Here is a 15216-nt window from a genome sequence, read left to right on the forward strand (position 1 = left end):
TGATTTGCTGGTCAGGCTCTAGACTCCTCTGCCTCACAGCTCCGGGGAGCAATAACCGTCACGGCTGCTGGATTCTGGGTAAAATCTGTTTTTTGTATTGCGAGTCTACCTCCTGTACCAAGTGCAGGTGTAAGTGTTAGTGTGTCTGTATGAAGGAATGGAGACGAGATTTTAAGGAAGCCGCGGAGGTTCAGACAGAGAAGAGAAAAAAGTCCATTTCCCATCTTTTGCAAAAGGTGAGAAGGACTTAGAGGAGGGAAAGAGGGAAAGGCATGAAATGAGAGGAAGAGGAAGAAGGGAGGACCGAAGGATGTCAGAGGCCTTCGAGAGAGGTTCAAGTGATCAGTCTGCATCTTTGAGAGTGGGATTAAAAAAAAAAAAAACAATTGGGGAATGGAAGGCACTTGGTGACTTGTCACTCTAATGGCTGTACAGGGTTGCTTGTTTTTGGCCTGCTTCTTCAAACGCCACACTCTCATACCAGCACCTGCTGCTGCTCCACTGAAGGCCTGATGGTGCTACCTTCTTTGTTTGCTCCTGCATAATCCGAGCGCGTCAGTCCTCGGCTAAGTTGTAGTCCTGACCACAGAGTAGCATGCGCTTTGGCGTCGTGGCTGGATCCACTCCTGTAGCTCATTATCCCTCACGAACCGCACTTACCTGTGGTGGAGGGAGCAGCATCGACATTTCCCAGCACCATGCACAAGGGATTTCCAAACCATTAGAGCTACATTGGCAAGAAACCTGTGATACATAGGGCGTAGGAGCTTATTTATGTTGAATTAATCATTTTTAACTCGGATACATCCAGTAAATAGCAGATGAAGCACATTTTTCCTAACGGGGGGGTGGGTGGGGGTGGAGCAGGGTGGAAGGGTAGACTTTTTTTTTTGTGTACATTCATACTTCATATTTATTACTTCTTAACTGACATAAAGGTCAACATGAACGGCCAGTTCAGTCAGACTGAGTTGTTAGCAAGACATCTTTGTAAAGGTCAGTCTGCAAAGGTGTCTCTCATACATCTATCAGCATTATGTAGCTTCAGTGGTCTCTCTGAACTGAAAAAAGGCAGCATTATTCAAGGAGCAATAATCAGCTGAAAGAGCAAAAAGATGTGATTTACTTGTGTATGAAAATCCAACAATGAACAAGTGAATAAGTTTCTTATTACAAAATTGCTGTTGTGCTAACTCAAATGATGATGTGACCACTGAGACAATTAGTCCCCGTTGCATTCATTGATAACATTTTATAAAAATCCATTTTCCTTAGAGACCTCCTGTGTGGATGTTTGTTCTGCTGTTTTCTTTGCTGTTTCGTTGTTAAGTGACAGATTGTTTCCTGTGCCTGGATCCTAACCAACCAGTTTACCAAAGTGGCAAAGATGAAGGCATGGAGAACAAAAAGGCACAATATCCCTAACAACTGTACTACAGACTACTCCGTCCTTAAATCTCCCAGGCCAAGATGGAAGAACAGTGCTCATCTCTCTCGGAAACTGTTTGTAATGTGCACTTGGCAGCCAGAAATCCGTCTTAATTTGTCTCTACAGGTGTGTTTCCTGTGACAAACTTTTCCATTTCAGTTGCTGTGTCATGTTTACATATTTTACAGTTCTTTTACCTCATGGGAGATGGCTACACGTTTGGCCAGATGTGCTACTTTTGATAAACGAGTGTTATTGTCATCCGTGGCTTATGAATCCGAAACAGCTCGTCCGTCCCTGAAAAGCAGCAGTGAAAATACAGCCTCGCAAATACAGTGTGGTGCATTGGAAGATGAAGCATCAGCTCTTGTTTAAATCTAATGCACAGGGTATGGACGCAATAACATAAACACCCACATGGTATAATGTAATTCCACATAAAAACCAATCAGAGTCGACATGAAGGCAGGGAGATTTTTAGGGACTTTCTGGGGTCGTGTTTTGTGGTGTCATTGCACTGAACTTAGCCCTGAGGTGTTCTTGTTATTTTGTCTACTCCCTGTGTGTTTTAAAAAAAAATCAGATATCATAATAAAAGTCTCAAAAACCAATATATGTGTGACATAATCAGGACTGAATGTTCAGAGATCGTCATTGGCTGTCCCCCAAACATTTTTTAAGGTTTTTGGTCATATCTGTGTGATTAAAAATAATTACATGTCCAATTTAGATGATTGAAATCAACTGATTGCTACATTTGGCTGCTTAAATTTCATTCTTGCCCAAAATTCCTGTCATGTTAATGTGGATGATGCACGTAGAACGAAGGGGTCGGTAGATGAATAATACCTAAAGTCATCTTGATCTGCTTTTTGCCCCTCTGCCAGCTCCCAGTAGACAGACCCTCACACGACCGTGCATACACGTCAACGAGTGTGTGTGCATATCCATGTCTGGTGGTGTGTTATGTAGTCTGCATCGTTCTATCCTGGGATTGAAGATTGCTGTTTTAATTACGTTATGTATACAAGTATATATATATAAATCCATGTGCCAAATCCAGTTCCTGTTCAGTCTGATCCATTCCGAACCCACATTTGTACTGTAACCTTCTGTACAAGTCAGTATAAAATATTGTTTCTCTCCAATAGTCCCTTGTAACTGGTGCCATTAAATAAAACTATTCAAACTTGAAATAAACATTGAATAAAAATGTGACATGGCTCTCTGTGGCTTTGTGCTACAACACAAATTCAGCAACACAGCTTGCTTTTCTCAACTAAAACAAATCCATCAACTGAAGCATTAATCACTGATAAAAATTTTAATTTATCTTTAATATATAAAAAAAAAAAAAAAAAAAAAAAGATACTAATGGACAGTGAAAAAAATGATGTTACAACAATCAAAAATAAAATCTGGAAAAAGAACATGAAAATAATTGTACAAAACATAAATATACATTTGGGATATGACGGGTAAATACTTTACAATTACTAACATCAACTGGTTAGAAAATGTAGTGAAAAAGCACTTTACTCTCCTAGAAAGTCAGATCCAGAAAAAAGGCCTAGCCCGTGTATGAAAAGACTGGCTTTAGGAACGGTCGCTGGCTGGTTTGAGGGGTCGGGACGGATAGGAAGCCCGGTCTCCTTCCTGCTGACGCATCTCCCGCTGAGCTCCTGGACCCCCGGCCGGCAGCTTTGGAGCCACCCCTGGAGCTGGATGATGACCACGACTTACTGCTGTTGTAGCCACGACTGAATACACGACGATGCCACAGCAACACAGAAGAAAGTGGAGAAGAGGAAATGAGGTTTCAGCTACGAGGAGAAGCTTGCGGTTAAACACGATCACCGGCTAAATGATAAAATGTGAGACACACAACACACTACAGACCCTTTAGAGTTGGCACTTGTGTTGCCATATCCGTTTTTCTTCTTGGAATACTTGAAGAATGGAGCTTTCTTTCTCTTCTGTCCCCGTGTGGCCTGACTGTGGAAGTAGGTGGAGGACTCTGTGTCATCCTCATCATCGTAACCTCCATGTGCGCGGCCTCGTGTCGTGTCTATCCACCCGTCTCCTCCAGTGTCAGTCTGCTCCTCTGCACACAGACAATGTAAGAATGTGAAAAAAGTAAACGTGTGAAGGAAATGAGGTGCAAAAAGTTGAAATATGCAAAACCTCTAAAATCCAGTTAGCTCCCTTACCAGGCAGCTGCCACTTGGAGTATTTCTTTAGGACCTCAATGACTTCAGCTCCATACTTTTCCAGTTTGTCTTCTGTTACGCCGTCAATTTGTAAGAGGATCTCGGGGTCGGAACACAGCTTCTCTGTTCATGTGAAACAGGTTTGACAAATTACAAAACGTTAGGCTGCGTCATGAGAGCTGTTGTGAAATTTAAAAGACCGTCTCTACAAAAACTTCAGAAATTACCGGCTATCTTTTTCAAGGTGGCAGTGGAGAAAATGTTGTAATAGTGAATGCCAAAAGCTTTCCCGAGCTGCTTGCACAGATCCGTCAGCTCCTTCAGACACTCCTGAACCTTCTCCTCTCTCTGGGAGACGTTCTTGGCCACAGCGGCTTTATGTTTCCTGATGCTAGACGCACTCTCCGTCTCATAGAACTCCACCTGCCATGAGACGAGGGCCAGTTAGTGTTTTTATTCACATGACATTTGTTCACACAATAAATGTTGACTTATAGGTCTCCGTGCACGTCAGGTTACCTTCATGTGCCCAGACAGCACGTTCACAGCTTTGGGTCCAGCAGAGATGTAAGACACAGCTTGGCCGCCGTTGGTGATGTAGAGATCCTCCACCAGGACGTTGTCCAGAACCAGTTTTTTGAAGAGACGGTCAGCATTATGCCTCGAGTAGGCTCCCCCCATCCCAAACATTCCTGTCTGTATCTTGGCAGATTTAGACCCTGAAGGACACATAAAATGCCCCACATGAGACCATTCACAAGCATCTCTTATTACACACACGTAACACTATGTCAAGCATGTTCTTTACCTACGAAGATATCCACCAGCATATTCAGAGTCAGCCGGCTTTGCTGAGCGGTCTTGCCGAACCTTGCCCCGACTTTCTCGCAGTTCTCCTGGACAAACCTCACAATCTTCTTCACGTCCTCAGTGACGTCTCTCATCTTGTATTGCTGCACGCGGGAAAATATTCAGACATGGTTACTCAATTAGAAACGGGTTGGTTTATTTCTAAAAGAAGAAAGAAAGAAATTATTCCTACGTTGGGTTTGGCACAGTTGTCACAGCTGACGTCCGAGTGCTCCTTACAGAAGCTTTTGTTGAACTTCAGCTCCCCAAAGTACGCGAGCAGCTGAATCCTTCTGCACTCCATCATGTTCTCACAGAAGTGCACCATGCTGTGCAGATTGTTGAAATGAGTTGACTTGGTGTGTCTGTCACCTTCTCTGTCCACTGCAATGAAAAAAAACAAGAACCACCTGAGTCTACACGGCTGATTTATGAAGCTGGAAAGTAATCAGTGTGGATAGTAAAACTATCCACACTGATTTGGCATGCAATACGTTAGGTCAATACTACGCCACATACTGCTGATAATTCTCTTGATGCGGTGAACATCAGTGTAGGAGTAGAAGAGAATACAGTGAGAGATCTCTCCATCTCTGCCAGCTCTCCCAGACTCCTGGTAGTAACCCTCCACGGATTTAGGCAGGCTGGCATGGATCACATAGCGCACATCAGGCTTGTCAATGCCCATGCCGAAGGCTATGGTGGCACAGATGACCTGGCAGGCAAAAGGAGCCACTTAAATATGAGCAACGTGCATTTTAAATCCTTCAAACAGTCACTGCTTTATATCTGGTATCATCTATCAGTAATCTCAACATCATGGCAGAGATTGAGCGGCGGCTTCACCTGGCAGCCGTCCTGATTGATCCACTTTGACTGCACATACTCTCTGTCGCCGTCACGCAGACCTGCATGATACGACAGAGCTAATAATCCTGCTCTCTGCAGGCTCTCAGCCATGGCATCACAGTCATTACGGGACAGGCAGTACACAATGCCAGAGTCACCTGCAACATTCAAACACACAGGTTCATTTAAAAGAAGAAAAAAGGTCAAATTCAGAGAGGGTTTGTAATCACTGGCATAATATGTGCCACTAGGAGAATTCAAAACAGGTCATTCCTTCATTTATTAAAAGGCTACTTAAAGAAGCAAGAAATCTCAATCTGCACTAACTAAGCAGCAACACCTTTTTAGCGGTTTAGAGGTCAGAATTTAACTGATTAGATGCAACATACTCTGACACCACTCATCAGACCACTTCTTCACTGCAGACTGTGTGTCCCTTCAGTGTTACTCTGATGACAAACCTTTGTTCACATACCGAAAATAAGTGGGATCAGAGAAAGTACTCGTGAATTATTTACGTGGGTAGTGCTTCTTGATCCAGTTGATGCAGTCCTCGTCAACTTTTTTGGGTTTCTTGGCCAGCACAGCGTACTTAAGGTTTGTTCTGTTGAAACTCATGGTAAACCTAAAAAAATAAAACAAATACATGTACTGTATACTGGATGGAAAATATGCAGCTGGCAGCTGTTTGAATTCAACAACAGAGTCGGAGCGTGAGGTGGAGCACGTACACCTGCGGCCGCGTCATGTTCAGCTGGTTGAGGATGTCTTTCTGAACACGGGGGGTGGCGGTGGCCGTCAGGGCCATCATTGGCACGTTGGGGAACTTCTGACGCAGTTCATGCAATCTCTTGTAGTCTGGACGGAAATCGTGGCCCCACTGAAGGATTTAAGGTCATGGGATGGTTCACAATGGCTGTTGCAAAAATAAAAACGTACTGCAGATTGTGTGTAAAGCACAGGAACACACCTGACTGACACAATGGGCCTCATCGATGACAAACCGGGCTAAAAGGCCTCGCTCGTAAAGGTTCTGCAGGGCGGAGATCAGCTTGTTGCTGGCACTCACCTTCAGGAGAAGAACAGATGCATCAGAAATCATAGTTTTTACTAACTTCATGTATAGAAAACAATAAAACACACACAGATTCCAACAATTACAAAATAAATCATCTGTTTCTCACTTTTTCAGGGGTGACATAGAGAAGTTTGATGATGGGGTCTTTCCTGGAGAGCTGCATGTAGATCCTTCCTGCTTCACTGTCACTTTTATCACCAGACAAACTTGTTGCTGGGATCTGAAATATGGGACATTATAAAATAACCCGTACCACAAATGTTATAGCAATGCTGTAGGTCATACTGATCCAATAGACCAGCAGGAGCAAACAGACTTACATCCAGTGTGGTAAGTTTCTGGACTTGGTCTACGATGAGTGATTTGAGTGGGGAGATGACCACAGTGACTCCTGCTGACACACAGGCAGGCAACTGGTAGCACAGGCTTTTACCCCCACCTAAAAAAAAAAACATTGTTCAGAGAAATACTGACATTTTCTACTGCAGCTGACAGATCTCTCCTCACATGGCTGGGCTAGAATTTTTTCTTCTGATCACTACTAACCTGTGGGCATCAAAACAAATGTGTCCTCTCCCTGAATTGTTGCATTAATTGCTTCCAGTTGATTGAACCTGAACTGATGAAGGCCGAAACGCTTATGAAAGATCTTCATCATTTCCTGTGAGTGGGGGAAGTTGAAACCTCTGAAGCGGTCATGGGCTGGATTTCTGTAGGTGGGTTCTGCAATGGAAAAACATTAAAACAGAGAGAGTAAAATGAGCCAGAAGACCACCAACCTACCCCATGAACTCTAAAATTCAGGCCCTGTATATATTGCTTTATTTGAGAGTGACTGATATGTTGGGCTGCAACTAATTATTTTCATTACCAATCAATTATTTTCTCAATTAGTCAGTGTATGTTTGGTCTATTAAATGTTAGTAAATAGTCAAAAATGGCCACCCAAAGCTAACATACACATTTTGCTTGTTTTATTCAACCAACATTCCAAAACCATCAAATATCACTCTATCAAAAAAGATGAGAAATAATTTAATCTCTAATGACACATTGTAGAATTAAGTAAATGGTGACGTCTTGTAGTTTTAGTTTGCAAGAGACCCACAGAATGATTCAAATCTGGCAAATACGCGAATAAAAATATATAAATAAAAAATTATATTGGTGCAGTTTTCCAACTTAAAGTAGGACACAAATGCATTTCTCTGAGAATTTGGGACCTGATACTTTTCTATGGAGACATTTCAAGTCCAAGCCCAGATGTATCCGTGCCTTGCTGACTTACCAGGGGAGCAGATCTTGGAAGGCTTGGGTGTCGGCGTAGGTGTTGTTGGTTTCTTCTCCCATGACGACTTGCCTGGTCCTCCCTCTTTCACCGTCATGGTCACAGTGCTGGAGGTTTGCTTTGACACTGATGAACTTGACCGTTCGTCAAAGTAATCAGGGATATCCGAGTCATTAAAGTCATCTATGTCAAAGTCATCGGCGTAAAAGTCATCTGGCTCTATGTCCTCTGCAGCTGTCATGGTTGCTGGGCTTTTACAATTGCTTTGAAAAGCAGGCTCTGGCTTTTTGGGTGAGAAAAAGAGATCCGGACCTTCTAGGTCTGTGTTCGTTTTCTTGGAGAAATTAAAAGATTGACTTGTGAGGCTGAGAGCTGATGGAGAGTCACACACGCTCTCATTTTCCACATGTATTGACCTGCTGTCCTTCCTGCGTATAGGTTTCACATTAATAATACTGTCGGAGAGATCGGAGTCATAGTCCACAGAGATGACTGAAGATCTCCTGATGTGAGGAGGCTTCTGGGAGTCCACAGGCACAGAGCTGCTGGATGACATAACACTAGACATATCGCAGCTAAAGGAGGATTGTTCTTTAAAGCTGGATTCAGAAATCACAGTGCTGTCAGGCTGCTGCATCCTTAATAAATTGAGACCGCCTGTTGCAAGAATCCTTTTCCTGTGTGAGAAAGGCAGATGATTGCAGACACAATGAGACATTATTTAATATCATGAATGAAGCTGTTTACTAGTCAGATGTACAAACCTTTGAGCTCTCTTCAGCAAAAGCTCATTTCCACAAGTCAGAGCTATTAGCTCATGTTCAGGTATGGAATCGACCAGAGCACAAATGGACTCCATCATACCAAAGAGTTGTTCATCTATGACGTGACCAGAAGAAAAAAAACAACATCAATACACAGAAATAAAGAACAGTCCTAAGTTGGTGAATAAAAGAAAAAGCATAGCACCAACTTGTTTTGTCTTTGGAGTGGTGACCAGAGGGCTCATGTAGTGTTGGGTTGGGTTCCTTTGGTTGCACAAGACTTTCTCTGCTTTTAGCATCAGCTGATTTAGATCTGTTTGAAGCAAAAGAAAGGTAGAAGTTATATTCTGTTTCATTTTTACAATTCAGGTCAGGTGTGTCTAATGTCCAGGTCAAAAAAGCATACAAACTTAAGAGGGGAGACTTTAATTATTATTACACAATTTCAAAGGTCATAGAATTCACAAGCATGTATGCACAGGAACTCAAATAGTGGTAAATAACATTAGAAAACGAAAAAATTGACCTTGTCTCCAACGCAGAAGTCTTGTTAGAGATATCATCAGGGATTGGAGAAGGAGGAATGTAATCAAGGTCATCTTCAGGCTCAGAGATGTCATTAAGCTCTATTACCTTCGGGTCAATCCATTTTTTCTTATTGTCTAAAAGGCAAAAAGATATAGCTTGTGATTTCTGTAGAACTCTATGCTACCATGTACAATTAAAATACAAATGCTAAAACAAACTGCTTCTTACCCATCATCCCTTTAAAAGGCTCAAACTCAACATCGTTGTCCTCTTCACTATCACTTATGGCAGACTTCAGATGAGCAGGAGGACGTCTTCTGGTCATTTTAAGTGAAGAATCCTCAAGTTCGCAATCTGCTGGGTCCTTAATCAAACTAGGTCCTGGTGAAACTGCAGCTTTGTCAACGCTGTGCTCCAGTTCATCTGCTCCCATATGAGATTGTTCACTTTTGGAGAGACCGCTCTTGTTTGCGGACAGTTCAGGTGTCATAAGAGACACATCATGGTTTAGTTTCCCTGTGAATTGTGTTTTTTTTTCTCTATGAGACGACACTGGTTTGGGGGTTTTCCCTGATTTTTCTGAACTGAATGAGTCATTTTTTGCTTTGACAGAAGTTTCAAAGTCCTCAAAATCATCCCAGTCCTCTATTGAGATTCCAAGAGAAGCATCAAGACTTGTGGAGTTGCCTTGTGTGCTACATGTGAACTGGCTATCAGATTTAGTTGGAGCACAGCTACTTGCTGGGCTGATGGAGTCCGACTTGCCATTTGAATTTACGGGGAAGAAGTTGCTGATTTTGGATTTTTGAGGTCTCTCAAGCTTGTTTGAAAATGTCAAAGGAGATTTAGTCACCAAACTGTTGTTAGGGACATTAACATTCCTGTTTGCTAAAACATTAGAGCTGATTACCTTGGTCAGGACTTCCACTTTGGTCGTACCTGATGAGGACTTCTTTTTGAAAGAAAAGGCCCTGTAAAATAAACCGGGAAAAAATTATAAAAACACAACACAACAGTTTAGACCAAAGAAAAAATAATATTACAGTTAAGACCAAGGTGTCGTGCCATTTCAATCTGAGATTAGCTGGATTTAGAGGTCGTCTCTTTTTGGAAACAAACAGTCCTTTTCTGGATTTTCTCTTGACATCCAGCAGCTTGATACAGAGAAACATGGCAGCCACAGGAGCCCATAATAACAACTGACTCAGTTTAATCATCAACATATGCAGAGTATCCAGAGACACCTGGCTGATTTGTATCTGAATGTCACACTTTATTTCAATTTAACAATGCAGTTACCAGTTGTCAGTGTAACATTATTATTATTATTATTATCATTTGCTTTAAACTGGCTGGGTGCTTAATGTGTCTCCATTCTGCGTTAAAGACAGCATGAAACACTGCACACAAGGAGAGACTTAAACTGCAATGTTGGGCTCCTGTCGTGCGGCATTTATTGACACAGACACGATAAATTCACACTCGGTTAACCAACAGTCTCCATATCAATGCATGAGGCCCAGATGAAGAGCGGTCATTAACATCTGCCGAAGCTAACGTGTCCTGATAACAAGCAAACACAGAAGAGTTTTTAACCATCAGCACAGCTGATAGCTCAGGCTAACTGTTAGCTGGTGTTATACCCCTCTGTGTCTGTGTGACTTCACCATAAACTTACCCCGGTTTGGCTTTAGCCAGAGACAGCTTGCTTTGTGCCGCATTGCTGTGCCTCGCCAGCTGTTCCTGCAAGTTATTTTGTGGAAGACCAGACATTGTTGGTAAGATGCTGGGCTAGCCAGCGTTAGCTAGCTAGCAGTCCGCACACAGGTCACCGAGTAGCGGTCAGTTTCTTCCGCAGTGACCGGAGCTCATGCTGAGTTTGTCTCGCCGCTGGGTTGTATTTCATTAATGTTAATTAAAACTTGAAACCGTCTTACATACAAAATGTTCCCACTATGTTTACTCTCCCTGGGAATATCATGGCAGGCGGACACCAGATTTTGCGCCCGTTTAACGACCTGCCTCCTTATTGGTTGAGCCATAATGAGGATTCTGGGAAATGTAGTATTACGATTTCAAATCACCCTACGATAAGCAAACAAACAAATGAATAAAGATAATAACATATAATCACTGTCATGTCTAATTTAGTGTACTGTCATTGTCAGTACATATAAAATCCTGTGTTTTTTCCTCACTTTCTAGACACAGTTTCACCCCCGTAGCCTGCTATGACACCATGACAGTGGCCACAACTATCAACGGGAATGTTTCCTAAAATCACAGCAAATGTAAAATTTTGAAGTGTGTCACTGATAAATCTGGACTCTGCTGAAGTGGTTGCATGTGAAAACATGCAGAATCCACATGACACACACAGATGTAAACCATTTTTAACCCAATATAATTATTGGAGGTGACTATAGTCTTTTGAGCCTTAAATATTTCTATGGAAGACATGTTTGCTCCTTACATCAGCTATCACTGAAGCAGTGACTCAGTTATGCCCTCAGAGCTCAGTAATAGTGATTTTTATTTTTCTTGCAGGGAAACTATCAAAATAGGACGCAAACATATGCTTGGCTCTCACTCATTACACCCATGGTTACTGAAGTCCTTGGAGTGTACCAGCTGTTAAGTAATGCCAAAATTGGTATCAAACAGAAAACCTGTTGTGTCTAGTTTGGGTGGGAGGAATAGAAATTAAATACTCAAACGCAATATCTGTCCTTGCCTCTTATAACAAAGGATTATTTATCGTTTGCAAACAAGAGCCTCCTTGTGCAGCCAGGGATGATGCACATGAGACTAATGAGAAATTGGTTACATTGCAGCTCAAGCTCTGAAGAACGCTTTATTACAATCAGGTGCAACAACAAGGTCGGGCGTCGGGCTACAATCATCTTGCCACAGTTGTCATGCAGTTTGATACTTTTACATGCAGAGAGAAACCAAATACTTCTCTGGGTTTTTATCCTTAACTGATATCATTACAGTTTCACAACAGTAACCCTTAGATTATACTTTGTTGTGGCAGCTACACACGAACAAAACATTTTCCATAGCAACAGTGAATAGGCTCCTCTTTGACTTTCTTATGAGTGTGTTTACATGCACACGAGTATCCTGGTTATGATAAAGTTTTTGGAGTATCCAAGTTATGTTTTGTGTTAAAAATGTGAGATCTTGGATTTGATAGAACATACGCTACCTGGAGTACTTCAATTGAAAACAGGATACAGTGGCAAGTAAACATCTCAAACAGGTTTCTGAATATTTGTCTGACATGGTGAAATCAAAACTGAACTGAATCATCGGCAACCTGGTTTCTACTGAATCATGCGTAAAAGGACATGAACAACTGGGTTTCTCTTGGTATAAAATCCCCCCAAAAAATAAGAATAAGGTTCAAAACTGGAATACTAATGTGCATGTAAATGCACTAAATGACAAATAATCTACATTTATTATCACTAGTGGTGATAGCTTCCAATTAGTAATAGTAGTGACTCCAAACAGCCGATTGTGGAAGTCCAGCAGCAAAAAAACAATAAGGCATTTTGTGAGATAAAAAGCAAAGAAAGGTTTTTACATCGTGCTGCTCTTTGGAAACTGGAAAAAAATCACACATCCTTCTCCATCAAGTTTGTTCCGGGGTTCGCTTACAGAGGTAAATCTTTTCAAATTCTTCGTACGTCATGTCTGAAAACTGGTTCAGCCCCACTGCAGAAAAAGAAGAGACAAGACTGAACATATTTTTTTATAGACCATAAGAAAAAATATTAAAGGCAATAACGAGCAGTTCCTACTTGTGAAAGAGTGATTTCCTGCATTGTGTTGATCAATCTTCCTCTTGTTCTCAATGAAGATCTGGAGTCTCTGGTAATACTCATTCGTGCTGTACGTTTTGTCGTGCTGTACATGAAACATATTATATATAGAGAGATTTGTCTCATAATTATTTATAATAATAGCTGTCAAATTGTGTCTTGTAGAAGTTAACTTGTCTTGTAAATTGATATTTGAGTGAATGTGCATCAATTTGTAAAAATGCATACATATTTATGAATCCAAGTTTTGCATTTTCCACAAATACCTAAAAAAAAAAGATATGCATATTTTTCCAATGTCCATGTGCATTAGTTGCACTAAGACAGTCTCAAATCTAAAAGTAACTTGTGAACTGTTGAATCTGCACACAGACAAATCACCAATACAATTTACACAATGTTCTCTACTATTAGAATGAATAACTATGAGACAGATCTCTCTCCATTGATTGTTTTATACCATGTAACCTACTCATAACCTTATATACTGTACAGATTTGATACACAATTTTTAATAAATATAACGTACCTTTGCCATCCATGACTTGAAGAGAGACTCATCTGAAAACAATTCATATGGTCAAAATTGATGTAATGCACAGAAATGTTGTTGTTTGTCGATGTTTGAAAATCTGCAAAGTACCTGATGTTGTCTCAGGCTGTTGAGCTGATGGACCCAAGGAATCTGAATCTGGATCAATTCATATAAAACAAATGTATATGAAAATGTATATATATATAATATGAGTATAAAATATAATATCGCTGGATAATATCTACATTATGTGGATTGTAGGAGCCTGTTGATCTGGTTTGATTCATTTACTGATGTTCTGCTTACTGCCATCTAGTGGTCAACATTGGTATTGCCATCTTGATTAGTAGATAAGGACCTGAAATGCCATGCAGTTAAATACATGAAGCTGACTTGATTTTAAAGATTGGTGATTATCTCAGATCTATTGATTAGCCTGGATATGGCAGGATCTACCCTATCATAGTGCTTACTTATATATGTGTGCTCGGGTGTGCAATCTTTTGTCTTTTGTTTTCTTTCTCTCTCTCTGTTTCCCATCCTGCTGTAAACCGTTCCATGTGGGCCCATCATTTGCTTTTCAACAGGACAATGAGCCCAAACACACCTCCAGGCTATGTAAAGGCTATTTGACCTAAACAACCAAAACCCATTGGTGGCTACTTTGAAGCATCTAAAATATAAATTATTATATATTAAATTATATGAATTATTCTGCTTTGTTTAACACTTTCTTGTTCACTGCATAACTCCATATGTGTTCCTTCATAATTCTGATTAATCTATAATGTTGAAAATAATGAAAATAAAGAAAATCCATTGAATAAGAAGGTGTGTCCTTTGACAGCATCTATAGTGGTCAGTATTGAAGGCTCTGTAATGTAGGAAATGGCAGGTGCTAATTTAAAAACATGTAAATTGTCCTACTAAACCCTCCCCTTCCCTTGCCCATGACTAATCATACCATCAATCACTGATTACAGACAACTTTATAGTAAGGACAAACAATGCTAAGCCAGTGATCCCACAGTTAGATAATTTCTTACTTGTATTTTCGTCCAGTTTTTCTCTTCTGGTAGTTTCATTTCCCGTATTACTGCTCGAGTCCATCGAGGGTGTTTCCTCTGAATATAACGCTCAGAAAAATCTGTGTCGATCACGTCGGTAGTATGTGTGTGTGTGTGTGTGTCTGCCTTGACTGCTCCTCTGTGTCACCACCCTCATGTCTGCCCAGCCTCTTATGACCAACCACCAGCGGTACACATGCAGAGCTTCCTCACACCGTCCACAAGGGGTCCAGTCATGATCACAGACTGTAAAACCAACATGACCATCCAGCCTGTGCTCAGGACTGGGCCTCACACTATACTACTGTGCAGTACTGTGCAGTACTGTGCAGTACACACCCTATACTGTCTTCTTACTACTGCCCTCAAGCTGTTTAATCACCACAGTACAGTATCATGTTCTGTTTTATTTTACATACAGTGGGAGCCAAGTCTGAGGATTAACATCCTACAATCACATTTAAACAAATTTGTGGCATAGGCCAACTTAACTCCTCTGCACAAAAGGTCAGATCGTGTCCTTCCACTGAAATATGCATTCAGATGCCACTCAGGATCTGATCTACTTCTCCATTTGTACAAAGGCGTTAATGCCACAAACGTGCTTAAATTTGATTGCTAGAAATAGTACAGAATCTTAAATTGTTCTTCGTTGACATGTCATAACTTTTTGTGTTTTTAAGTATTTCTGAATCAAATCAAACTCAAACTTTTGAATTTTTTCCAGATTTATGTGAAAACTTCTTCAAGCTGATTTTTGGACATTTATTCATTTATTTTCAAATTAAC

At 41.0% G+C, this 15216-nt stretch overlaps 2 protein-coding genes across 4 annotated transcripts; both read right to left on the reverse strand.

Moving 5' to 3' along the window:
• Positions 1–2738: 2738 nt before the first annotated feature.
• Positions 2739–10928, reverse strand: blm (BLM RecQ like helicase). 2 transcript variants are annotated; one of them, XM_070830487.1, is made up of 22 exons: positions 10674–10928; positions 9906–9966; positions 9224–9815; positions 8994–9129; positions 8677–8780; positions 8468–8582; positions 7704–8380; positions 6962–7138; positions 6736–6854; positions 6522–6635; positions 6308–6406; positions 6069–6217; positions 5856–5962; positions 5335–5495; positions 5008–5203; positions 4682–4872; positions 4448–4592; positions 4159–4358; positions 3867–4062; positions 3640–3762; positions 3329–3533; positions 2739–3189 (listed from the first exon to the last, which is right to left on the reverse strand). In XM_070830487.1, exons 1-22 carry the CDS (start codon positions 10766–10768, stop codon positions 3000–3002), a joined length of 4152 nt encoding a protein of 1383 aa, XP_070686588.1. In that variant the 5' UTR covers positions 10769–10928; the 3' UTR covers positions 2739–2999. The 2 variants fall into 2 exon arrangements, with proteins under 2 accessions (XP_070686588.1, XP_070686587.1); XM_070830486.1 differs by having other exon boundaries at positions 9224–9966.
• Positions 10929–11609: 681 nt separating this feature from the next.
• LOC139201965 (pro-cathepsin H-like) lies at positions 11610–14553 on the reverse strand. Of its 2 annotated transcripts, XM_070831415.1 has the most exons (5): positions 14407–14553; positions 13469–13516; positions 13355–13386; positions 12805–12910; positions 11610–12718 (listed from the first exon to the last, which is right to left on the reverse strand). In XM_070831415.1, exons 1-5 carry the CDS (start codon positions 14468–14470, stop codon positions 12636–12638), a joined length of 333 nt encoding a protein of 110 aa, XP_070687516.1. In that variant the 5' UTR covers positions 14471–14553; the 3' UTR covers positions 11610–12635. The 2 variants fall into 2 exon arrangements, with proteins under 2 accessions (XP_070687516.1, XP_070687517.1); XM_070831416.1 differs by lacking the exon at positions 13469–13516.
• Between the last annotated feature and the right edge of the window lie 663 nt (positions 14554–15216).

Source organism: Pempheris klunzingeri, chromosome 5 (assembly GCF_042242105.1).
Source record: "Pempheris klunzingeri isolate RE-2024b chromosome 5, fPemKlu1.hap1, whole genome shotgun sequence".
Classification (NCBI taxonomy): Eukaryota; Metazoa; Chordata; class Actinopteri; order Acropomatiformes; family Pempheridae; genus Pempheris; species Pempheris klunzingeri.